Raw genomic sequence first — 26887 nt, forward strand, 5'->3', positions numbered from 1 at the left:
ATAGGAATTAAGAGCTTAAAATGACTCTTATATCATTGTATTGTATTGTATTGAAATGACAAGCTTAAGACAAAGAGGAAAAAAACAGTCAAAATAATTGGATCGTAAAATATAATAAAGGATACTGAGAACACATCGTGTATTTTGTACTTTATTCTATGTATTTAACAAATTGCACTTGCGAGTTCTGAATTACGGTGTGTGTCGTTTTCTCCTGATGTTTGGCGACATCCTCTGGAGATCGGCTGTAATTGCAGCGCGTCACTTTTTCGTCCGGCGCTGAGCGGGCAGCCTCTCGTGACGTCATTTTTGGTGATGAAGGACCCAGAAACGGCGGCTAGTCGATTGTGTCCTGTAGGGGAGCTTCGGTACACGTCCAGTCCATCCGTATAAAATCTGAATCATCGTTTCACACACATCGGTAAATATGTTGTTTTCCATACGGTCGTGTTTGTGGAGGTCAATCCGACGTGATATTCGATCGTGATGTGAACTAATTCAGCTGCAGGGTTACAAATGGCTGCTGATGCCGTCAGGGAATGGGACGGTCGAAGAGGAGCTGCCGAACACGAACCGCCGAGCCGCGGCTCCGGCTGCTCGGTGCCACGACCACACGATTCTGCTTCTGTTGCTCCACTAATAAATAAACACGAGTAACACGTTTTCACACTTTACTACAATCAGGCTTTGTTTTCCTTTGATAAGCTAACGAGCTAAATTAGCATCGCTGTTTGAATGTAAACATTGTGAACAGTTGGTAGTGATCCTACCGGTCAGTCCGGTCCACCATGTCGGGTAGTTCACAGTAAGTATCGGCTCTTTCCCCTCTGACAGCCTCGGTGCTCCTCAGACCCCGGTGGGGAGGTACAGAGAAGGAGGAACCATGTTTCTCTACAACATCACCCTGCAGCGAGCCACCGGCATCACGCACGCCATCCACGGAAACTTCTCAGGTGAGACCACCTGGGTCCGCTAAGAGGTGGAGGGAGTGTGTGCATCAGAGACTGTCTGCTAGTGGAACGAAAGGGGGATATCAGTGTACACATGGGTAGTCTCTCACACACACACACACACACACACACACACACACTGTGATGCTTTATGGACACAACGATAAACAACCGTACATCTTCAGTCACGTGGCAAGAAAAAGATTCAACTGTATGTATATCTGTGTGTATACACAGTGTATACACACAGATATACATACATAATATATAATGTGAATCTATATAAATATATAATATATAATGTATACATTTTGACCAGATTCCAGTCGTGAATGGGACACATTCTGTGATCTGACAGGAGGATGATGGTGATGATGAAGGAGTTGAATGAGTTCCTTGTGTTTCTTACAAAGTGAGCATCAGTCCGGTTCACATGGTGTAACTAAACAACACCTGGGGGGGTTGACATTTCAAATACAGTGTAGTTGGACATCTGACAGCTGAGTGACATTAAAGAAAACATAATACGGAACCTTTAAAATTGAACACATGTTGTGAGAAAGCCAGCTAATCTAGAAGATGAAGATGAGATTAAGAGATTACCGTGTCTTTTCAGGAACCAAGATGCAGGAGATTGTCGTTTCCAGGGGGAAGATGTTGGAGTTGCTTCGACCAGATGCCAACACAGGAAAGGTGCACACTCTGCTCACAGTGGAGGTGTTTGGTATCGTTAGGTCCCTGATGGCCTTCAGGCTCACCGGCGGTACTAAAGGTACGTACACAATACTGGAAGTGGTAGAGTCACTACCAGTTGATAGTTTAACAACATTCAAGAAGTGGATCAATGAATGTCTGACAGAAGGGGAAAGCGTGACGTGTGGCTTTTCTTTTTTATGTACTCTCATGTGTATTTTGTAGACTACATCGTTGTTGGAAGCGACAGCGGTCGTATCGTCATCCTGGAATATCACCCGTCCAAGAACATGTTTGAGAAGATTCACCAGGAAACGTTTGGGAAGAGTGGCTGCCGGCGCATCGTCCCTGGACAGTTCCTGGCTGTCGACCCCAAAGGCAGAGCTGTTATGATTGGTAAGAAGACCCCCCCACCCACCCATACTGAAGCAGAATAATAATAATAATAATAATAGACCTTTATTGTCCCACAGTGGGGAAATTTGTGAACGGGCTCCAATGGGCTCCAGACTGTTAGTACACGGTCTGAGGTGGATAGATCCATAGAGGAGCTGTCAGCTGGATGCTCGAGCATCCTGTGTGTGTCAGCAGGTGTCATGAACTACTGCCTCCATCATACTGGAGCTTGTCACAGGCTCACATCCATATGCTGTGTGTCTTGGTTTGAGGATTAATGCACTACTCTATCTTTCAGCCTTACCTACATAGATGGTACATAAAGCTGTGAAGCATCAAAATCCTTCAGAAGAATTGGAAATGTCCTCAAAGTGACTTTACCCAGGACTGTCATATTAAAAGTACGTAGGGCTAAGTGAAACATTTTAAGGCCCACTCTTCCTTTGTTCAGGAGCCATAGAGAAACAGAAGCTGGTCTACATTCTGAACAGAGATGCTGCTGCCAGACTGACCATCTCCTCTCCACTGGAAGCCCATAAAGCAAACACACTGGTCTACCACGTGGTCGGGGTGGATGTTGGCTTTGAGAACCCCATGTTTGCCTGCCTCGAAATGGACTACGAGGTACATTAAAGTGGTTGTGTGCGTGCGTGCGTGCGTGTGTGTGTGTGTGCGTGCATGAGCGCCCATGCATGATGTATTATATGTATGTGTTTATTTTAGCATTTGATAATCATGAATATCTGAATACAAAACAGCAAAATACAGTCGTCTAACATAGTTTTATCTCAATGGTCGTATTCCGAACCAACAGTTAGAGAAACATCTGATGCACACACTGAAACACGACTACTGTATTTATGAAATCATGGATTTGTAGGGTTTAACTCACTAAGGGAACTTGTTTCTGTTCTTTAACCCTGAAGAACTGTTTGGGCCCAGTCAGTTAAAAGGATAAATATATGTGACATTTTGCTGGTAATTGTCTTTCATTTTAATTTTCTAAATTCCTTAACGCCTGTCATTGGAAGTGTATAGAATAGCAGATGTTCACTGTGTATACACATTACCTGATAGGGTCAAAAATGGTCCAATTGACTCCCATCATAACCACATATCTTTCATATACTATAAGCATACTAATATATTTATATTTTATATATGTATATGATATATATTGCTATATACAATAATGCTGACATGTTATAATGAAACATGATCTTCATTGTCTGCATCAAGACAATCAGCCCAAAATCACCCAGAAACAGACAGTGGGTCTGTCTGTGTTCACACACCTGCAAAAACCTTCATCCAATAGTTGTAATATCTTTATCAGAAGTATTAAACTGTGAACTAACTTGGAAATATTCCATACTTTGTGTTTTTGCCATTGGAAGAAAAACAGGGTTCTAATGGCAAATTCCATGTAAACATATATAATAATAAAAAAATATAATAAACTTTATATCTATGGATAGGTCTGAAGTAATGGAAAAGATGTGATGCATTGAAAGAAGAAAAAATATTCAGAAGTTAGTAGCACCAGCAAAGACTTTAGGAGCACCTACAAGCAAGGCATACAGACTATATATGTAACATGGCATGTATTTTATTCACAGAACCATCAACACTTCAGTAAACATGTTAGTAACATTAGTTGGGTGTCCTGGCTCTCAGTCCCTCTCATCCATCTTTTCACTGAAGGCCCAGCAACAAAGTTCTCCTCAGGAGGACCCTCTACACCAGGGGTGTTCAGTTAAAGTCACGGAGGTCCTCTTAGTAAAAGGTCCGAACCCAAGTCCAGTTTGTGTCTTATAGCCGGTCCCTATGTCCACATTATCATTTACAGTGATACCTCTGTACTCGACCATAATCCGTTCTGAGGTGGTGGTTGAGCACCGATTTGTTCGACCACCGAAACCAATTTTCCCATAAGAAATAATGGAAAGTATTTTAATCCGTTCTTACCATTTAGAAAAATACCTAAAATATTATAAGAACGTGTATCTAAACAACAATGAAGACGTAAATGTGCACAAGCAGTACATGATAAAGATAAAGCATTATAAACCATTTTGTATAATTTACTTTACGTTTTAGAGAGCGGTCGATGGCACTAGCGTCATCATGGAAGGGGAATCCCTTCCATGATGACGCTAGGTAACGCGCCTCCAGGGGTTTTCTCCCTTCTCTCTCTCTTCCGTGGAGGTGAATCTGGCTGGGCAGTAGCCTTCCTCTATTCTTTAAGAAGGAACCTGTCCATTGTCAGTTGCTTCTGCTTCAACATAGTGGAAATGGTTGACTTTGCCATTTCGTACTACGACGCGAGGTGGGACACTCGTACACCACTTTCATATTTTGCTATAATTTCCGTACGTCTGCGTACGTAATTTGCGTACGTGTTACTCCGCTGGCGGTCTGAGTCGAACTGACGCTTACCCGCTGGCCGAGGAGCGCAGCCGAGGAGCGCGTTCGGGTCGACTCGGCTAGTCGAGTACCGAAAATCTGTTCGGGGTCCGATACATTTTCTACTCAAATTTTTTGGTCGAGCACCGATTTGGTCGAGTATAGAGGCGGTCGAGTACAGAGGTATCACTGTATTATCAATTTTCAATGCAAGATATGTTTAAGTGAGGTCACAGCTAGCTCTTTGACCTCACCATAAATAAAAGTAGACCCAGGAAAATAAATGTTAAGCCTTTATGTTAGATTGAAGAACACACAAACCTCAGAATTAAAAAATAAAGTGCAAAAAGAGCGGAATAATCCTTTTTCTCGTCAATTAAAGACGTCCCAGCCTGAAGAACTGAAGGACGACACTTTAAGTAAAAAACATGAACATGTTCAGAAAGCATGAATAAAAACTGGCTCCTTCAGGGGAAACATGCAAACAGAACTTTGTTCATGAGAGAAAGGGGCGTGTGGTCTGACAGTCATCTACCTGTTCACAAGTAACCTAGTACACAAGGTGTGCCTGTGTACACCTGGTGGTGGTCACCTGGTGGTGGTCACCTGGTGGTGGTCACCTGGTGGGGGTCACCTGGTGGTGGTCACCTGGTGGGGGTCACCTGGTGGGGGTCTCTGTAATGTTGGTGAAAGAGAGCACTGGACTTGATCAGCATCTTTTGTTGCTGCATGTTTGTCCCCTCCCCTTTCCTTTAGTGCAGCGGAACCCAACCTCTTTATCCCCACGGATCGGTTTCATCTCAGACAATATTTTCACGGAACGGTCTTCATTTGCTCGATAATTGTTAATGACGCCAGGACAGCTGTAGTCTAATAATAAATCAGTGGTTTTATGTAAAATGTAGACATCAACAGACAATAAACAACATTTTTTCATGAATTGATAATCAACATCTCTATTTCGTCTCTGTAAACGAAATAATTATAAGAAATAATTGTAAGAAATAATTACATTAAAAACTCGATTCAAGTGACTGTACTGATGAGGTTATTTTGAAATTTCGCGACTTACAATCAATTCATTCAACGTAGGAGAAATATTGATCATTTCCAACAGAAAGGTGAACAAGTCAATCAAATAATAGTAATTACAATAATGAGAATTAGTGGATGGGGACCTCTGGTCTAGGGGTAACGGAGACAATGACCCCTGAAGTGTGTTCCATAGGTCTGCTCTACTCCAGTTTGGTTTGGTTTTCGGTCACAGCAGAACATCGCTTCACAAAGACAGGAGGTTGGAAATGGAAGCGCTAGTCTTTGAACACTAATCTATAGTTTGATTGGTGTGGTTGAACTTAGCTGCCTGGGGTCACCTTGAACCCATTTGACAATATTAACCCTCTGCAGGAAGCTGATAATGACCCAACAGGAGAAGCTGCTGCCAACACACAACAGACACTCACCTTTTACGAGCTGGACCTCGGTTTAAATCATGTCGTCCGCAAGTACAGCGAAGCTTTGGAAGAGCACGGAAATTTCCTCATCACTGGTAAGAAAAATGAATGTTTGTTGAATGGTGAAACTGGTTTCTTTGATACAGAAGTTAGAGCTTAGATCCATAAGTCTGGAGCAGATCTTACAAATTCTACATTTTAGCTTCTCCAACATCTACACATGTATTAACCATGATGATTAATAACCTTTTAATATTTAAACTTTTCATCAGAGATTAATTTCTGTTCTCTGTTTAGTCCCCGGTGGTTCAGATGGGCCAAGTGGAGTTCTGATCTGCTCTGAAAACTACATCACTTACAAGAATTTTGGAGACCAGCCCGACATTCGCTGTCCCATCCCACGTCGAAGGGTAAATTAGAAATCCTTGTAAAACATTATTTGTTGTTAGACACACTCTCAATTTAGGATTGGAGCTGTAATTTGATCAATTTTTTGCCACTCCATTGCTTTGTCCATTTTCATTCAGCTCCCTTAATCTGCTCAATCCCACAGAATGACCTGGACGACCCTGAGCGTGGGATGATATTTGTCTGCTCGGCCACCCACAAGACCAAGTCCATGTTCTTCTTCCTCGCTCAGACTGAGCAAGGAGACATCTTCAAGGTTACACTTGAAACAGATGAGGAGATGGTGAGAAGAAGAATGTGTTAGTGGGAACACAATCCACAGCAGGTTCACACAATAATTCCACATGGACTATTCTATATGACCTCGGTTCCCAAACATTTCCTCTTGGAACTCACTTTTCACAACTTCAGCATGATATCGTTTGAAAAAACAGCCGGACTGACGTTCTAGTGTCCTCAGGCCCGTGAGTGCTCGTCTTGTAGGGTTGGTTCTGTCTGTTCAAGATGTTTTTGTTGTGTCTCAGGTCACAGAAATCAGGCTGAAGTATTTTGACACCATCCCCGTGGCAACGGCCATGTGTGTCCTGAAGACCGGCTTCTTGTTTGTGTCGTCTGAGTTTGGAAACCAGTAAGTGAATGTTTTACCGCTGACTTAAAGGACGCTTCCGTTGCGTTTGCGCCGGAAACTCCTCTACTAGTGTTTAGTCTCAGCGGTAAACCTCATTTGTGTTGGGCTTTTTTCCTCCCACGTTTCCTCCAGTTACCTGTACCAGATCGCCCACCTGGGGGATGATGACGAGGAGCCCGAGTTTTCCTCCGCGATGCCGCTGGAGGAGGGAGACACGTTCTTCTTCCAACCCCGACCCCTCAAGAACCTGGTGTTGGTGGACGAGCAGGAGAACTTGTCCCCCATCATGTCCTGTCAGGTCCGTGTGTTTCACCAGGAGCTGTGCTGGTGTGTGATTGGTGCGTTGTTTTTTAAACCAACGGTTATCTTCCTGTTATTGACAGATTGCTGATTTGGCCAATGAGGATACACCACAGCTGTATGTGGCCTGTGGACGGGGGCCCCGCTCCACTCTGAGGGTCCTTCGGCACGGTCTAGAGGTACACACACTGTTTAACACCAGTTTACTTCTCAGCAGTGAAGAATAGATGTTTTTGATTTCCTCAAAGGTGATTTCACTGCAGCGGTGCAGCTAACATTAGCATAGCTGGTTGATGACATCATCATTAAGATGATAATAATAGATAAAAAAAGAATCCTCTGCTGTCAGGGAACTGACCTCTCAGCATTCACCATTTGTTTATTAATGAGGACTTTAACACAAACTCTACTAGAAAACACTGGATTCTTTTGATCGATGGTCCTCTCCTTGTCGTACTCCAATTCGCGGGTTCAGTTTGGAAAAAAACAATATTTTGTTTTTCATTGGACGAGAGGAGGTCATGACCCCAGTGCATATTTAATGATCGGGAGCATTCGGGTCACTCCGGCTATTTCAGTCGGCATGTGGAAATAGTGGCGCTAGTGTCACTCGCTAGCGGAAATAGCGAGAGCCGTTAGCGAGTGACAAAGTTTTAAGTTTTAGCCTTTTTTCCGTAAAAATAAGAACGCCACTGTGGCTACACAGGTTAAAAACCTTGTAGCCAATCTGGAATTTACTTCACCTATGGTGAAGTGGCGATTGGCTAGCGCAACCCCAGATTTATGTAATCGATGCTGCTTGAACATATAAATACGGAAGAGTGTTCTTCTGTACTGTTCCTGTTCAAATGGATCCACTAAGATCAGGTATAATAAATCGATAGTCATCCTTCAGACCTTCCAGAAATAAAGTGATATTTGGTGAAAGTTAAAACCTGCCTTTTGTTTGTCTGCCCCCACCATTCATTCATTAGGTCTCAGAGATGGCCGTGTCCGAGCTGCCTGGTAATCCTAATGCTGTGTGGACGGTACGCAGACACGTAGAAGGTAATATGTTTTCTGTCTCAAACACGCTTCATTCCCCCTCTCATACCGCAAATGTAGAATGTCGCCTTATAGATAGACGTGGAAAAATTGGTTACTAAATGTATTTCATCATTTTCATGTCTTTTCCCTTTTTCTACAACATAGAAAATAGTGTAAAATAGAAGCCTGTGGCTGACGGTGTGTGTCCAGACGGACATCAGTGTGTGTCTAATGGTACTTCTTTGTCTCTGCTGCTCTTCTCCTGTAGATGAGTTTGACGCCTACATCATCGTGTCGTTTGTGAACGCTACTCTGGTTCTTTCCATTGGGGAGACCGTAGAGGAAGTGACAGACTCTGGATTCCTGGGAACAACTCCTACACTGTCCTGCTCACTGCTCGGTGAAGACGCCCTGGTGCAGGTGGGTGCTACGGACCGCCGTCTTCACTCAGACACTTTTCTCAAGGCTGCTTTGATGGACAGCTTGCAGGCAGTCCTCGCCATTACATTTGGTGATTGTAGCACAAATCTGTAGAAGTCCTGTCACCCCAACGGGGCGCACTTTGACTCACTCTCCCCTAGTCTTCTGTCGTCGTGTCCTAGGGAAGATGCTTTACCACCTTACCCTCCTGGCCTCCAGGGAGGGACTCACTGGTGTGTGAATGTGTGTGATTGTTCCAGTGGTGGTGGGAGGGGCCGTTGGTGCTGATTAGCTGCCATGTTTCTGTCAGTCTGCCCCAGGGCAGCTGTGGGTTCACATGTGGTCTACCATCAGCGGGGAGTTAATGAAAAATGAATCCACTCTAAAGCGTCTCTGACGGTCTAGAAAAGCACTACAGTAGTAGTAGTAGTAGTAGTAGTAGTAGTAGTAGTAGTAGTAGTAGACATACGGTGTATGAGGAATTGAGGAGGTGGTTTGTTTGTAAAATGTGTAGTTATCAGTTTTGTAAGAGCTGGCTCAACGATCCCAAATCCAGGTCAGTAATGCGTTTTTGCATCTTGGTAGAGACCACCGCAGAGGTGGGGGGAGAGGTGGGGGGAAATGCATGCAGCACTGACTACTTCAGGACAAGTCCACTATGAGACACACCACTGCATCGTCTGCATAGTCACCGTCTACATGTTTCATTAACGCCATCATAAAACAAGACATGGACAACATTGAGTAACGTGTGTATGTGTGTCAAACTGGTGTGTTTTTAAGGTCTCATTTATACTCTTTGATCAATGTCACACAGCTGTCAGACACACCTGTACTGCATTCCAAATGTAAGGCCCTAAACTGATCCGTGCTCCTGAATTTACGCTTCTAAAAGTCACTCAAACAGCTCCACTGAGAACACGTCTGTGAGCTCCATCCGTCAGTGTGTGCCTCTCATGGTCCCTTCACACGGAGAGGATGTGGATACTGCTTACGTGTGGTGGATCGCTATCGCTATCTAAATCACTGCTGTTACATCACAACAAAAGATGAATCTGATCTGTGTGTTTGCCTTGCTCAAGGGCACATAGTGCTCAGTCCAGGTCTAGAAGGGTTTTCGTAATTCGGGACCTGTTAGTGAATGTTGGTGAGCTCCTGTCCTCCCATCACGTCTTCAGTGTGTTCGTCGCCGTTCCTACGCAGGTGTACCCAGACGGGATCCGTCACATCCGAGCAGACAAGCGTGTGAATGAGTGGAAGACCCCCGGCAAGAAAACCATCGTCCGCTGCGCCGTCAACCAGCGACAGGTTGTCATTGCTCTCACTGGAGGCGAGCTGGTCTACTTCGAGATGGATCCGGTAAGAATCTTTTTTTTTTTTTTTGGGTGCATTTGAGTTATTGTACTTAAAAATTCTATGAAATAAAGTTTCAGTTAGTAATTTTGCTCCTACTGCTTTGAATTTGACATCTTTAGAATCACTTTGGTTCTGCAGCTACACATTAAGCTCTTTATATCATATCAAGTACCCCAATTTTTTTGGATTTTTACTACAGCTTTCAACTCTCGAGACATTTTATCTTTATGATTGTTTCATGAAAACATAAAATATTCATTAAGTGTTAAACGACAAGCAAGTGGACTTTTGCCACTTTCCAGGGGAAGGGGGTGCAGCCCACCTCCACACGAACCAGGTACATTCAGAAATTGTTATGATCAGTTAAACGCTTCAAATAATGGCGACATGAACGTAAAGTCAATTACAGAACCTAAATTTATAGAGGATGCCTGCCTCCTGTCTCAAAGATGATTGTTTTTATGAGAACTTCTGTATGTGGAAGAAGGTTCTGCTTCAAGTTTGTGTAACTCAAAGGACATATACTCATCAAATAGTCCCCCCCCACACTTCTCTTCTTTCTCTAGTCCGGTCAGCTGAACGAGTACACGGAGCGGAAGGAGATGTCTGCAGACGTGGTTTGCATGAGTCTGGCTAACGTTCCACCGGGCGAGCAGCGCTCTCGCTTCCTGGCCGTGGGGCTGGTGGACAACACCGTACGGATCATCTCCCTGGACCCCTCGGTACGAACACAAGCATCCGTTTGTTCACAGGATGTATGGACTCGTGAATGGGGTGTCAAACATCCATTCGTTTGTTGATGTCGCTGGTCGTGATTTGGGAAGGGGAGCAGTGGAGCGCTGTAGCCTCACCACCAGAAGGTTCTGGGTTTGATTCCTTTCTTTGCATGATACAAAAATAATGTTCTGTATTGTGAAGGAAATGGAATATGCAGCTGAGGCTCACACTATAAATCCTTAACTAGATTGAAAGCTCATCATTCTACTGATGAATGTTTTCTTGTGATTTGGGGAATGAGTGAACCTTCATTGCTTTGTGAACGTTGGGACTGTTGGATTTTAAACCGTTAGCTTCAGTGGCTTCAGGACTTGGGGAATCTAGAGTCACTCATGTACATATTCAATGTTTCAAAATGTCTGTTTTATGTTCCTAATTGTCTGCATGTTGAAATGTTCTTCAATGTCTTTTCGTTGTGTTCAGGACTGCCTGCAGCCGTTGAGTATGCAGGCTCTGCCGGCCCAGCCCGAGAGCTTGTGTATTGTGGAGATGGGGGGTGTTGAGAAACAGGATGAGCTTGGAGAAAAGGGGACCATGGGCTTCCTGTACCTGAACATCGGGCTGCAGGTATGTGATACCAGTATTTTTAATTCTAAGTCCCCCCCATAAAAGAAACCAGACTGAACATGTTGTGGCTCAGACTACGCATTCGATTAATGGTGTATTTGCTGAATGTCACCACTAAATTTAAAAAAGTAATTAAATTAAAAAAAGAAAGAAAGAAAATAAATAAACACAAAGGTCACGAGAACACAGGATCTACGTCTTTACTCCACCAACGAGAACCAGATCCGGTCTCACTGATGTCGTATCCATCCGCCAACACGCGGTAAAGAACGAGATCCGGTCTCACTGATGTCGTATCCATCCGCCAACACGTGGTAAAGAAGGAGATCCGGTCTCACTGATGTCGTATCCATCCGCCAACACGTGGTAAAGAACGAGATCCGGTCTCACTGATGTCGTATCCATCCGCCAACACGTGGTAAAGAACGAGATCCGGTCTCACTGATGTCGTATCCATCCGCCAACACGTGGTAAAGAACGAGATCCGGTCTCACTGATGTCGTATCCATCTGCCAACACGCCGTAAAGAACGAGATGCGGTCTCACTGATGTCGTATCCATCCGCCAACACGTGGTAAAGAACGAGATGCGGTCTCACTGATGTCGTATCCATCCGCCAACACGCGGATGTCAAGCAGCTCGTATCTCAAGGTATTACTGGGTGAACGAGTAGTACTGTGTACCTGTGTAATGTATATAATGGTTGTGTGTTTTCAGAATGGTGTGCTGCTGAGGACGGTGCTGGACCCGGTGACGGGGGACTTGTCCGACACCAGAACTCGCTATCTGGGCTCCAGACCCGTCAAACTCTTCAGAGTCAGGATGCAGGGCCAGGAAGCTGTAGGGGACTCCAGCGCTCACGTTTATCAATCCACACTAAAATACCGTGTTTTTATAATCTGTCTCGATAGATGATGCGTTTACTTTTATGTCGTACATATTTAAAGTGTTTCTGAGTGAATCTCTTGAACCCGTTGTGTCCCTGACAGGTTCTGGCCATGTCCAGTCGCTCCTGGCTCAGCTACTCATACCAGTCTCGCTTCCATTTGACCCCGCTGTCCTACGAGACTCTGGAGTACGCCTCAGGCTTTGCCTCTGAGCAGTGCCCTGAAGGAATAGTCGCCATCTCCACCAACACCCTCAGGTATGTATGATTGTTGAGATTAAAGAGTCTGGAAACAATTCCATACTTTAGTTTTATCAACAAGTGTGTGGTGATTTTAGTTTGTGACTGTTCCATACATTATCAGTGCTCATCAGAAATATTAACGTGGTTTTGATGCTCCTGCTGAAAATGTTAACTTTATGGAGTTATGGTATAAAAATGTAAGGAAAGTCAGAAAAACATGTCGCTTCACTCAGAGCATCAAAGAAACGAATGCTGCATGTCAGATTTCTGCATTTCCTTTACAGTCAGAAAAACAATTCATTACTGGTTTGTGCTTTAAATTTTCACACATTCTGGGAAAATATTTACGACTTCATAAATACAGAGGATTCGTTTTTTACTTTTTAAGTGTTCACTTGTTGGTGTGTTTGTTAACGTCCATTCTCACACACATACAAACTACAGGATGCATCTGTCACCTGAATCAGGACAGACCTCATTATCCACTCGTAGATCAGCATGAGTCTGTCTGTCAAGGTTTCTACTTCTCAAATGATTTGGACCGATGTCCTCGTCTTCTCTTCGTCACTAACACACCCCCAGAATCCTGGCTTTGGAGAAACTGGGGGCCGTGTTCAACCAGGTGGCGTTCCCTCTGCAGTACACTCCCAGGAAGTTTGTGATCCATCCAGAGACCAACAACCTCATTTTGATTGAGACCGACCACAACGCCTACACCGAGGCTACTAAAGCTCAGAGGAAGCAGCAGATGGCTGAGGTATGGAGCCAAACAGCAACCAGATGACACATGAACACAGACCTGGTCATGTTTAACGCTCCATACACTCTATAGTGCTGCTGAGCGTCATGGGAAATAGTCCGCATTCCTTTTTCTGAATGAGGGAGTTTTATACACGCTGTGATGCAGACCATTTCACAGACTGCATCCAGATTTCCCATGTACACCCGTCTTCCATTCATTTGAATTCAAAAGTCTTTTGCGTTCTGCTATTAATTTAGAGTTGATTCTGTGAGGTTTTATGTTAATTTACTCTCAGTTGTGCTGTCAGCGCTGCATATCGTTAGTTATTCTATTCCATTGACCCATTCCATGAGCCAGGAGCTGGTTTCTGTGTTCCTTTGAAAGGGAACCAGATTAATATCTGGTTGACATACAAGCAAACCTTGGTTTTCGAACACTTTAGACATCGAACAAATCGGAATTAGGTCAAAAAATTCAGAATTTTTTTGTCTCAGAAGTCGAACAAAATTTGGATGTTGAACGCGAAACGAACACCTCTTTCTCGCCGCCAAGCGCGATAAAGGCGAGAAAAATCGAGAGAACGTGATGGTAATGTCCTTTTTTTTAGTTTACTGTATTCAATAATTTTTCACTTAATCTGCGTTCCATTGCCTACGGTACGAGTTACGGTACCATAAACTTCTGTCCAAAAGACCACGCTAACTGGGCTCAGCGGTAGAGCAGATGTAGACAGATCGCCCCAACCATCGGCGGATCGAATCCCGCTCCCGCCAGGACATCCTCGGAGGGAGTGTGAGCTGACGGTGGGAGGTGTCAGCTCACCTCCCAGCCACTGCAGAGGCGCCCTTGAGCGAGGCGCCCTTGAGCAAGGCGCCGTCCCCCTTACAAGCTGCTCAGTTGGGGCGCGTTCCTGAAGCCGCTGCCCATCACTCTGCCTCCCTGTGTGTGTTGTTTGATGTGTACTAACTGCTAACTGCATGCTTACAGGCCCCCATGTGTGCTGTGTTTCACGGGGCCTGTGTATACACTGATTCTCATAAACTAACACAAAGAACATGTAAAAATACCTGAGTGACTATGTAATTTCCCTGTGGGGATTAATAAAGTGTACTTCTTCTCTTCTTCTTCTTCTAACTCGTACCTGAGGCTAACCTGATCACGTCCATGTTCTTTCTTGTGTTTGTTTCTTTCTTTTACATTTCTTTGATATGTTTCATTACTTTACAATTTGATATATAAATGACATTATGAAATACACATTATGTTGGAAAAAGGTAGTTTTGTAGCGTCTCGGAACGGATTAAGACCATTTACATTATTTGTAATGGGACAAATGTCTTTGGAACTGGAACAAATGGCTGTTGGAACAGCCTTCAGGAGTGAACTGGTCGTAAACCGAGGTTTGTCTGTAAAGGAAGGAAAAGTCAGGTAATCCAAATATAACTGATTATTAGACTTTGTTTCAGTAACATGAAACAGTGACGAGCTTAGAGTTTTGTTGGTTCTATTGTGTTCGGGGGGGCGGGGGGGTGTTGGTGCTCTTCAGCTGACCTGCTGTGTTCTCCTCTGCAGGAGATGGTGGAGGCTGCCGGTGAGGATGAACGGGAACTGGCTGCTGAGATGGCGGCTGCTTTCTTAAACGAAAATCTCCCAGAAGCCATTTTTGGTGCCCCTAAAGCTGGAATAGGACAGTGGGCCTCACTGGTCCGACTGGTCAACCCCATACAGGGCTCCACACTGGACCAGGTGCAGCTGGAGCAAAATGAAGCGGCTTTCAGGTGAGAGAGTTCAGCGGATTTTCTACCTGTGAATGACTGGTTAGTTAGGTCTCTTCAACCAGGAGTAAACTTAGCGGTGGAGATTGGAGCTTCCATTCCTAAATGGGCTCACCCCACCAGACCTGTACGTATGTTTTGCAGTTTTTGGTCAAGTTAAAGTTGTTTCAGTAACGACTTACAGGTAGTCGTCGACTTACGACCGCGATTGGTCCCGACAGATCGGTCGTAACTCGACTTGGTCGTAAATCGACTCTTAAGTCAAAATTCAATCCAGCAGCGCTGGTTCTTGGCTGGGGGTCGTCCGGATCGTCAGCTGGGGCAGCGTGTGGGTTGGTGGGAGCGGGAGACCATCTTTTCATAATCATTGTGAGCTTTGTCTGAATTGTTCGTTTCTTTTTCTCCTCATAAATTTCACGATATGGACGGAAAGCGTCGTTTGCCATCCGTTCAATCCTTGCAAATGTTTCTATGTTCTATGTCCATTTCTTCAAAGTGTGCACGGAGTTTATTTAACAGGGAAAAGCCTTCTGACAAGCCTTTGGTGGTGAACATTTTTTCTGTTTCCTCCTCTTCTTTCTCTGCTTCTCTTCTCTCTTCTTCTTCCACTCTTTCTTCTTCCAGCGCGATCAGTTCTTCTTACAGCGCGATCATTCGTGAGTTCTCCAAGGAGAGGTTTTTTGCCAGTTTCACTATTTTCTCCCGAATCTGATCAAGTTCTTCGTCACTTTCAGATCCAGCAGAAGAGTTCACGTAACGCTTGACAGTTTTTCCATACGCCATTCATACATTTCTCCGTCACAGCCTCCTAAGCAGCCCAGCCCATCAGTAGTGGGCTGGGCTGCTGATCTCAGTGTGACTGAACAGCGTGTGTGCGCCGTGGGGACTGAAGAGAGCGCGGGAGCCTCAGAGCGTGAGTACTGTGGCTGGAGGGAATGCACGCGTTACCCGGACATCGTGGTCGTAAAGTCGGTCGGTCGTAAGTCGACGACTACCTGTACTGTGATCGTTAAACTGACAAATAATCGAGCCAAATCTCATTTTTTCATATGATACAAAAATTCTATACGAAAGACAAAACGTGTCTCTGGAACAAACAGCTGCTCGTCTTTTTTGAAAAAACAAACAAAAACACGTCTATCTTTTAAATGGACATTTATTTCTGTCCTGTTTCCTGGTTCTTTAAATAGTATAGAAAACTTAATTTAAGTATAATAAAAAAGCATTATCTGTGTAAAGACAATTGATTTAGTGCTTTTTAAGGGCTACATGATACTTTTCTAGTTATTAAAAAAAAAAAATATATATATATATACACACACACACGGTATATATAGTTCTAAGAATAACTAACACGAACCTGTGTGTGTGTGAAACACTACCTTGACACATGAATGAGGCTCATGCTTTGACAGGTTGGCTGGAGGAACCACCAACATCTTACACTACTTCACTACTTTAAAAGCCAAGATCTCCTGATTTTGTTGTGATTTCAGAAGAGAGTCCTACATAACATGACGGGACAGTAGAGAAACCTGTAACCAGGTTAGCTGGATCCTGTTGGTAGCTATTCTTCATTAGTGAAGTCAGAAAGACCTCAATGAGATGTTGCCCTGCCCTGGTTTCATTGAGCCCACTGCTGCCCCGTCCTGATTGGTCCAGTCACTCAGCACATGTGGTAGTAATGACTGCTGTGGTTGGGGCAGGAGGATTGACTGAATGGTGTATATTTTCCACAGACGTTAGAGCTCTGCTGTCCATGATGTTATTACCTCATCAAAAAGCAAGCCGGCGTCTTGAACGAATGGCTTCCATCTGTCTGCCACGTTTTATTTCTAGAACATACAGTAACTGAGAAACCTGAAACAAAGCCACTGATGACCGAAGCACCGCCTGGTGTGTAGGAGCTGTATGTCCGCTTGTCGGGAGCCTGTGCAGGACATGTTTTTATTTATTTGTTTGTATTTGTTTGTTTTTTGTTTGTTTATTTTTCGGACTTCATCACATCCACAACATTGATGCTGCAACAACATCTGGGGAAAAGGCTGACGGGTAGAAGCCCGTAGGCTTGTGAAAATCACCCACAATCAACGAACATCTCTCTCATTACAATATTTTGTCAACCAATTCAAACAATGTTTTCAACCAGTGAATTCTGACAGGCGTTCATACCCTGATCCACTTCCAGATGTTAGTCTCAGTCCCAGATATAACCTAGAGTATAACCATGTTTACATTCTTCCTGGAACAAGAAGGTCTGTTAACATCATAGATGTCAGACAGGAAGTTGACCTCCACAAGAATATAATGATCATATTTCCCTCCCTCAGCAGACAGTGTTTATCCAAGAATGAATCAGTTTGTTACACTTTAACAGTCACACATGCTATTTTATTGTCAACAGATATCAACGCGCTCTTTAAAGTCTCAAACTGAATGTCATCCCTCCAAGTAGAAATCCATGTTTTTTTGTTCATTAATCCATGTTTCTGACACCAATGATGTTGAATAGTTTTTCAAGGGTTCTATGTGATCCTTGACGTGTCCAGAATTGTAGAGCTCCAACTATTGAAATGATTCTGTTGTACTGATCTTTGTTGTAGTAACAACTCTTGTCCACCTTTATTACTCGTATTTCACCAACTCCTCTGCACTCCTGATCTCCATTGTTTTCATTTGTTCTGGAGAAAGCCCCTTTGTTCTGATGAGGTGTTGGTCCAGGTGTCGGTCCAGGTGTTGTCCATCAGCCCATTCTTCTTCAGTTGTCGAGCTTTTTTTTTTCAATATTAGAGTTCTTTTTAGTGAGATTCTCATTAATGTACACATTTTTTCCTTTCAGTTTGAAACCTTGTTTCAGAAGAGCAGTTTTGTGTTTACGGTTCTAGAATTTTATCAACCCTTCAGGTGGTCTCCTACCTCCAGATAGCAGTGTTAAATAAACACAGTTTGACTCCAGGACCAGAACAGAACAGTCCCATTTGGTTAAAGTAGCACTATCATGTGCTTCAGGTAGATTCATGCTGATGGATGTTTGTTGTGAGACTAGATAATCCAGGCCATTGGTGGTTAATCTATCTTAATGAACACCCCAGTCCATTTTATGAGTCTTAATCCTTTATGAGATTAAGACTCAAGGAAGAAAAGTCTTCAAAGTTTTAATAATACCAAACATAGATGTGAGTACTATTCCCTGAGAGGGTCCATTCCTGAAACGTAATCAATAATCATTTATTTCCTTATGTTGATTAACCCTTTCCTGTTTTTCAGTGTTGCAGTGTGCCGTTTTCCCAACACAGGAGATGATTGGTACGTTCTGGTGGGCGTTGCCAGGGACATGATTCTCAACCCCAGGTCAGTCGGTGGGGGCTTTATCTACACCTATCGCCTCAGCGCTGGAGGGGAGAAGCTAGAATTTGTGCACAAGGTAGGTTTGACTTACCTGAAGGTGGACTTCTCACCACGCGCTCTCTCTTGTTGATGCCTAAATTTTTTACAATGTAAAATGCGTTGTTAAAGACGTTGTTATGATGAAGAAGGTTTTTTAATTGTTTAAGAAATTAGGATACTCAGCAAAATTGGTTTTTATTAGTTTTGTGCATTTTTAAGGATACAAAGACAATGTCAACAGGCTATTTTTTTGAACATGACATTTCTTAATTTTCTGTGAAATATTGTAAATGTAATTAATTTTTCCAATGTCCTTTCTTTGAAGCAGAATGTGTCGTGTCCCCAATGCATTTGTGTTCATTAAAGTACAATTAATTTTGACGGATTTTGACATTTACTCACCTTTCCAAAGACACTGCTATTATTTTGAGGACAACTGTCCACAGTATTTGATACGATGGTAATACAGGCGATTCTACTCTATTCTACTCAGACCCCAGTAGAAGACATCCCACTCGCCATCGCTCCATTCCAGGGACGAGTACTGGTTGGAGTTGGGAAACTGCTGAGAATCTATGACCTGGGCAAGAAGAAGCTACTACGCAAGTGTGAAAACAAGGCAAGTCAAAGCATTCCATCGCTATCGTCTCATCTGGCTGGCGGGGTGTCTGCTGGAGCCCCCCCCCCCCCCAGCTGGCTACAGTCCGACGGGTTCACCAGTCAGAAGAGCAACCTGAAATCACTTGTGAGGGATGGATGATCCACCACTGAAGATGTCTGTGTTGTTCTCTTTAGCATGTTCCCAATCTGGTGACGGGTATCTACACCATCGGCCAGCGTGTCATCGTGTCTGACGTCCAGGAGAGCCTCTTCTGGGTTCGTTACAGGCGCAACGAGAACCAGCTCATCATCTTTGCTGATGACACGTATCCCCGCTGGGTGACCACAGCGTGTCTGCTGGACTATGACACCATGGCATCTGCAGACAAGTTTGGAAATATCAGCATTGTAAGTGTCAGTGGGTGAGGGATCAATCAAATTGAGAACGCCGATGGGAGATGTGTCAGATTAGGCATTGGATTAGCCATCACTGTTCGGTTCATGGTATTCAGGACTCAAATACAAATATCTTGTCAACATTGTCTCAGGTGCGTCTGCCGCCCAACACCAGTGATGATGTGGATGAAGACCCCACAGGGAACAAAGCATTATGGGACAGAGGCCTCCTTAATGGAGCATCACAGAAGGTACAGCCAATGTTCGCCCAAACACACTGTCTGATGAGTGTGTCCAGCACCAGTGTTGGATTTCTCTTTCTATCGCTACTTTCAATGGTGCTGTTCACAGAGATGTCCCCAATTCTCCTGTTTTAGGTCTTTTTATAAGGTTTGTGTTTAACATTAAGCTATTGAGAAACAAAGGATATTGGTTACATACCATATATAGACAACATGATCAATCAATCAAGTTTAATTATATAGCACTTAATCACGGCAGCAGACATTTCAAAGCGTTTTAACAAACAGAAAAACCCAACTGAACCCTCCAAAGTTTGTCGGCCCTACTATCTTAACCTGAACGATAATTCTCCGAACCTAATTTCATGAGAGTAATTATAATTTTAAAAAGCAGAGAAAATAAAGTGTACAAGATTAGAAAATATAAAAAGAATAAGTACAATATGAGTAATAAATAAAAACAATATATTTAAGATTATCATCATCTTACAAAAACAGGGTAAGCAACAATTAGGCCAGGAGAGGGACATGAAAATGGTTTAAAATATTAGTTAGCCCTCAGCAGGCAGTTATCACAAGTGAGGGCCACAGTTACTAAATGCTGTCTGCTTATGTTATTAATCTGCAGACCATAATCTCCCAAACATATATTTCAGGATTTGATTTTGACATAGTTTACAGCAGTTCAGTACAGTATAACTATTTTAGTTTTGCTGCTGAAAACAAGACAAATGTAGTATTTTCCGCACTATGAAACGCACCTAAAAGCCTTCAATCCAGTGCGCCTTTTATACATACAGCTCTCAGCTGTAACCTCAACCCCCACGCTGTTTCCTATCTGGTCAGCAGCCCTGACAGAATACAGTCTGTGCTGCACAGCAAACAGAAAAATAACAGTTGATTATTATAGTTGATTAACTATAGAATAATAAACAGCTCTCACAATCCTTAGTGTTAGTAAGGATTGTGAGAGCTATTTATGATTGTATAGTTCTGTCATTTGTGCCGTAGTGAGTTTGATCAACACGACAGTTTTGTTTGGTTTTTCTCCCACTAGACAGTCTTCCTTCCTTCCTCATTAACATCCTGTGAGACTAATGTTCAATTAGTTAATCAGATTTCAATTTGTTAAATCGTTAATATATTTTTAGCTTTTCTAAAAGCTATTTTTTGTTTCCACATCATACTATATTAATCCTGTTAAGTCAAAATGATGTCATTTTCAACCAAAATAGATGATTTATTTTTCCCATAATCCTCTCTTCTACCAGAGACGGCTTTAACCAATTTGTGATGCATTTATCACATGCTTGATTTGACCCAGTAAATGAAAATCATGTTGGCTGTAAGAAATCACATAACATTTGAAAGGAGAGCCACTAACGTTAGACATTCATGTTCTCTAGACGGTGAATGAGGGCCCGTCTGTCCTGCTGCCAGACGCTGCTCTGACTTTAACTCAAGCACTGTTGTGAGACACATATAAGGTTATGACATATCTAAAAATCCTTGGGTTCATGCATTCATGTCCTAGTCAAGATTACCAGTAAAATATTCATGTTTTCATTCCTTATAGCTCCCATTGCTTCAACTCTGTCAGCACAGTTCACCAACACCACTTCTGATTGGATGGGATAGTCAGTATGGCTGCCACCAACCCCACTCACTATTAACACAGGTGTTCACCATAAAGGTGAACCTGGGGATGTTACCTGATTTATATTTGGACAGTGATACTAGTTTCCATGGTGATACATTAGAACAAGCTACTCTGTCTTAAGTTTAATGTTTTTGTGACTTTTGAGCCAAACATCCTGGCACTTCTAGAGAGTTTTTCATTGAAATGAGTGGTGAACAGGTTTGACACATTGGCTGTGGACAATGTGAAAATGTCTGGTGGCCAAAATGCTTCTGTATTTAGTCTTCTTTACTGTTGAAGGATTCCTTTATTCCCCATGAGGAGATGCTGATGTCTAATCCAGAAGGAATGTGTTCTGTTCTCATGGGGCTCATTTTACTGTGACATCTGCTTTTGTGGTCTCATGACCTCTGCCATATATCCAGTACGCAGTTTGCTCAGAGGTTTTATTACTTTCCAATGCTGCTTTTGTAGTAATGATTGTGTGCTCCGATGCCCTTCTTTGATGGCTATTATTGGATTAGAGCTGACCTTCAAGGCCAATTGCTTCTAAGCAGCAGTTGATGGTGTGAGTCTTATTTCTGACCTGGGCTCAGAATCTTGTCATATGGTGGGAGATCTCAAAACTTTCTAAATATTTACTGTAGCAAGAAACTTGATTCAACCCCACATTTAGGCTTTTCTTTTTGCTGACAAATACATCTCAAAATGACCCCTTGATTTCACATTTACCAGTCAGATGTAGTTCATAGACTTACTTTAACCTTTGGGTCTCAGAGTTTTCTGATAAGGCTACACGCTACCAGTTAAAGGCTTTAAAAAATTCACGTTTTTATTGAAATTACAAAGTTCTAATACAGTGAAATAAAAGAAATAGGTAATTGAAGTTGTAATACCTGAAAACATTGTCTTCAGAATTATGCAAAAAGTCTTATATAGGGTTAGCAGATTACAGTAGTTCCACAGTATCAATAATTATTTTAGCCTCTGAAGCTGATGCTAACAATCACTAGCGGTCACAACTGTTGTTGATAACTCACATTTCTGAATAATGTAGGCTTGTCCAAAAACATTGCTAAGAAATTCAAGGTGTCAGTGTATACATTAAAGTATGAGTCAAAGAAAGTACAAGTGAACACAACATGCAGTTTTTAAATGAAGGTTTATCACAGCTGAGTTAGATTTCTCTAGCAGCACCCAGGCCTGATATCTGCCACACCCGTTCTCAAACAAGACATCACACATAGAGCCTCTAGTCAACCAAAAGATCCTCAAAAGCTACATTCAGCTGGGATCTAAAGAAATTCAGGAACAAATAAAAAACAAAGAAAGTCATTTAGATCTGTCAATCTGGAAAGGGTATTAAAACCATTTCTAAAGCATTCGAACACTGAAATCCACAAATGGCAAAAACATAAAACAGGTGAACCTTCCCAGGAGTCACCAGCCAACCGAGAGTACCCCAAATCACAGAACCAACTCATCCAAGAGGTCCACAAAGACCCCACAACAACATAAAAAGAGCTGCAGGCCTCACTGGCCTCAGTTAAGGTCAGTGTTCATGACCCACCGTCAGAAAGACACCGGGCAAAAACCGCCTACAAAAACCATTACTGAACAAAAAAGAACACGGAGCCTCGTCTCAATTTCACCAGAACATGACTTGATGATCCTCAAGACCTTTGGGAAAATACGCTGTGGTCCGATGAGACAAAAGTTGGACTGTTGGTGTGTGTTCCATTACATCTGGCGTTAAAGTAACACGGCATTTAAAAAAAAAAAAGCAGTAAAACAACAGTAAAATTTGGTGCTGGAAGTGTGATGTTATGGGGTTGATTCGCTGCTTCAGGACCCCCTAGATTTTCTGTGATAAATAAAACCATGAATTCTCCTGTCAACCGAAAAATTCCTGAAGGAGAATGTCTGGTCATGTCTTGGTGACCTCAAGCTGAAGTAAAAGTAGATTCTGCAACAGGACATTGAGTGTATATATACAGACACAGTGTGTGTGTACAGCATATATACAGTATATATACACGCGGTGTATATATAAACGTGTGTGTCTCTGTATATATACTGTGTGTACAGACTTGTGTGTGTGTATATACACACACACACACACACACAGGTAGTCTTCAACATACAGACATAACTGGTTCCTAAAGGTTGTTCTCAAGTGTTTTGTAAGTCGTTATTTATGTAAATCCAATCTATCATCACCGTTTGATGTCATTTCAAGCTATTCCTACTCTAAGTACAGAACTACTATTCCAATTAGAGGATATAAAAGCAACATTTAATGAAATAAAATCCCTACCTCTGCTGAATGAATTTTATTCTCGGGGGTGTGGAGGTTAAGCCAAACCTTAAGCCACAGAGGGACACCACCACACTGACATGAATGACACACTGATGATAATTAAAACATAATAAATAAAATACGGTTACATTTTGTTTTGAGTTGATCTTGATTATGTTTTTAAAAAGGGACAGAAAAATAACCAAGTTTCGTCATTTCACCTGACTACACCTGACTAGTCTATTCACTGCAAATACTATAAAAGTCAATAGAAAACCGTTGAAAGTGCATAATAACATGTTAACAATAAATAAGGATGAAATTTAATCGTACTAACATATGTATGTATAGTTCCAATTTGTATCATTCAGCATCACTGGGAATTCACTCTATTGAATCCGGATTCATTTACAGTAAACATTTTCTCCTTATAATTACATGCTTTGAGGAGAATAAGACACTTCAAGGAACTCGAACAGTTTTTAAACGCAGTCAACAAGTCAGTAGATCAGAGTCAGCTGTTGGTGTTGACTGTACAGTACTGTAGCATGTAACTTAGTTTAAGAGCGAAGGAGGGAGGAGTCATTGTGAGTCAGAGTTGTCATCAGGGATTGCTGTCACTACCACTATCTTCACTATCCTTTGCTTTATCTATGATAAACAGTAAAGTCAAAGTCGAAAAAGTCAAACTATCTTTATTGTCATTATACACATACAGACGGGACAACGAAATTTCAAAGGCCAGATGGAGTGATGGCCCAGAGCCGCTGCACCCCGGGTGCGCCGCCGCTACGGTCCAACATGGCCTAATATTACCTAGATGCATGTTTTTACTGATAGTATCTAAGGTGTGAAGCCTTAAGTTCTGAGCCGCTCACAGACAGCAACAAACGAGAACAAGAGAGAGACATGATTGTTGGAGCTGCGTGAACGCAACGGTGCTGCCCCGTGGGGGTTGTGGCAGAAACTGGAACTGCAGGACAATAGTCAAATATAATGGTGCACGTTTGTTTGCATCTCCAAATTGGTACGTCAGGTTGGTAAGTCAAATGTTCATAAGTTGAGGACTACCTGTACACACACACACACACACACACACACACACACACACACACACACACACACACACACACACACACACACACACACACACACACAAGAAGCCCACTGAAAGGATCAAGATGTTGTTGCCAGTGTAGAAGGAGATGTTGGTTTCATTTGCTCCATCCAATGGCCTGGTGTCACAGGTTAAAGTGATTTTCACAAAATGCTAACACCACACAATGCTAACACTGCCTTTGTTTCCTCCAGGCTGAGGTGGTCGTAAACTACCATGTAGGAGAAACAGTGTTGTCGCTCCAGAAAACCACTCTGATCCCTGGAGGCTCAGAGTCTTTGGTCTACACCACTCTGTCAGGAGGCATCGGCATACTCGTCCCATTCACCTCACACGAGGTACAACACTCAAATAGATGATGTCTTCAGTCACAAATTCACATCCTGCTTTTCCTTATAGATTATAGATTTCCTACAGATCTTTTTTTTTTTGCCACCCTTCATTTTTAATATCTTCTTTCTGTTTCCTGTTCAGGACCATGACTTCTTCCAGCACTTAGAGATGCACATGCGCTCTGAGTTCCCTCCATTGTGTGGTAGAGACCATCTCAGCTTTAGATCCTACTATTTCCCAGTGAAGGTTAGTATCAGGTTGGATTGTTTTTTTGTCTGTCAACATCAGGAATTATGAGAAACTATCATTTGTGCACTGATCGGCCATAAAATTATCACAATTTAGCAAGTAAGTCGGAGCTGTTTATAAAAGGCAGGATGGATCCATGCTTTCATGTTGTTGACGCCAAATTCTGACCCTACCATCCGAATGTCGCAGCAGAAATCAAGACTCATCAGACCAGGCAACGTTTTTCCCATCTTCTGTTGTCCAGTTTTGTGATCCTGTGTGAATTGTAGCCGTAGTGTCCCGTTCTTAGCTGACAGGAGTGTCACCTGGGGTGGTCTTCTGCCTCAAGGTTTGACGTGATTTACCGTTGTCTTTCTATCAGTCTGGCCATTCTCCTCTGACCTCTGCCATCAACGAGGCATTTTCACCCACAGAACTGCTGTTCACTGGATACTTTTCTCTTTTTCGGACCATTCTCTGTAAACCCTAGAGATGGTTGTGTGTGAAAATCCCACGTGAGATGTGGTCATCTCTGAAAACATCTTCTGACATACTCAGACCAGCCCATCTGGCACCAACACCAAGTCCAAGTCATTTAAACCACCTTTCTTCCACATTCTGATGATCGGTTTGAGCTGCAGGAGATCCCCTTGACCATGTCTACATGCCTAGTTGCTGCCATGTGATTGGCTGATTAGAAATAGTTTGAATGAGCAGTCGGACAGGTGTACCTAATAAAGTGACCAGTGAGTGTATTTTTCGTAGCTCTAAGAGTCCTTTTCCATGTCTGTCTCCAGAATGTGATCGATGGAGATCTGTGTGAGCAGTTCAACAGTATGGACCCCCATAAGCAGAAAAGTGTGGCAGAAGAGCTCGACCGAACACCGCCTGAGGTCTCAAAAAAACTGGAGGACATTCGTACCCGTTATGCTTTTTAAAGAGAACCAGTGCGGACTGAGGTTCTCTTCAGGACGTTTCTGTGGTGCTGATGCCCTTTTTACTCAGATCAATCGTACGTACGGACCCTAAAGACAGACTCGCGTCGCCACCACATGCTTGAATTGACTTTGATTTCTTTATGCCACATCTGCGTGAACTGATTATCCAAAGACATCACGATGGACATAATGAACCTTTTTCTGTCTGTTTTTTGTAACACTTTGGTATTTTTATTTGTAGGAACCTGTTAGGATGACGTTAATTCTTAGTCTGAGATCTGCAGTAGCATTTCAACACACATCACTATGAGCTCTTTCTGGGCCATCAGTCTAAACAAGTGGGTTGAGGGATACTGAAGGTCATCACTGGGTGGTGTGCTTCTTAGTACTGTAAATTCCCAGCCTCAAACATAACATTCACCAGGAGTCACTGAGGTTGAGGGTTTATGGGCAGTGGTTTGTTCTTGTAAATAAACTATTTTGTTCCATACGTTCCAGCGTGCTTGTTTCATTTGCTCTGAGTGTGTGTGTGTGTGTGTGTGTGTGTGTGTGTGTGTGTGTGTGTGTGTGTGTGTGTGTGTGTGTGTGTGTGTGTGTGTGTGTGTGTGGACGGACATGAAGCTGAGGTAATCCTTTTCATTCTTGTGACTATCCCTGTGCCACATGTCTCTCTGTTTGCAC

The 26887-nt window shown here is 42.9% G+C and overlaps 1 protein-coding gene across 1 annotated transcript; it reads left to right on the forward strand.

The window, feature by feature from the left end:
• Positions 1-316: 316 nt before the first annotated feature.
• On the forward strand, positions 317-26696 carry sf3b3 (splicing factor 3b, subunit 3). The gene is made up of 27 exons (XM_068313278.1): positions 317-421; positions 835-953; positions 1567-1722; positions 1869-2039; positions 2491-2663; positions 5853-5994; positions 6197-6309; positions 6453-6590; positions 6832-6935; positions 7068-7233; positions 7319-7414; positions 8210-8282; positions 8530-8681; positions 9885-10040; positions 10604-10759; positions 11238-11381; positions 12099-12221; positions 12371-12525; positions 13093-13267; positions 14825-15030; positions 18295-18451; positions 18908-19033; positions 19210-19422; positions 19563-19661; positions 24902-25045; positions 25182-25286; positions 26066-26696. The coding sequence occupies exons 2-27, from the start codon at positions 884-886 to the stop codon at positions 26204-26206; spliced, it is 3654 nt and encodes a 1217-aa protein (XP_068169379.1). The 5' UTR covers positions 317-421; positions 835-883; the 3' UTR covers positions 26207-26696.
• The last annotated feature ends 191 nt before the right edge of the window (positions 26697-26887 follow it).

The sequence above is a fragment of the Antennarius striatus genome, chromosome 4 (genome assembly GCF_040054535.1).
Source record: "Antennarius striatus isolate MH-2024 chromosome 4, ASM4005453v1, whole genome shotgun sequence".
Lineage (NCBI taxonomy): Eukaryota > Metazoa > Chordata > Actinopteri > Lophiiformes > Antennariidae > Antennarius > Antennarius striatus.

What these genes read in the sequence shown, in the direction of transcription:
- sf3b3 (XM_068313278.1), top strand. Translation starts at nt 884, where the DNA reads ATGTTTCTCTACAACATCACCCTGCAGCGAGCCACCGGCATCACGCAC. An exon ending in AGGCAGAGCTGTTATGATTG is followed by an intron (nt 2,040 to 2,490) that starts GTAAGAAGACCC and finishes TCCTTTGTTCAG; the next exon opens with GAGCCATAGAGAAACAGAAG. An exon ending in CCTACTATTTCCCAGTGAAG is followed by an intron (nt 25,287 to 26,065) that starts GTTAGTATCAGG and finishes GTCTGTCTCCAG; the next exon opens with AATGTGATCGATGGAGATCT.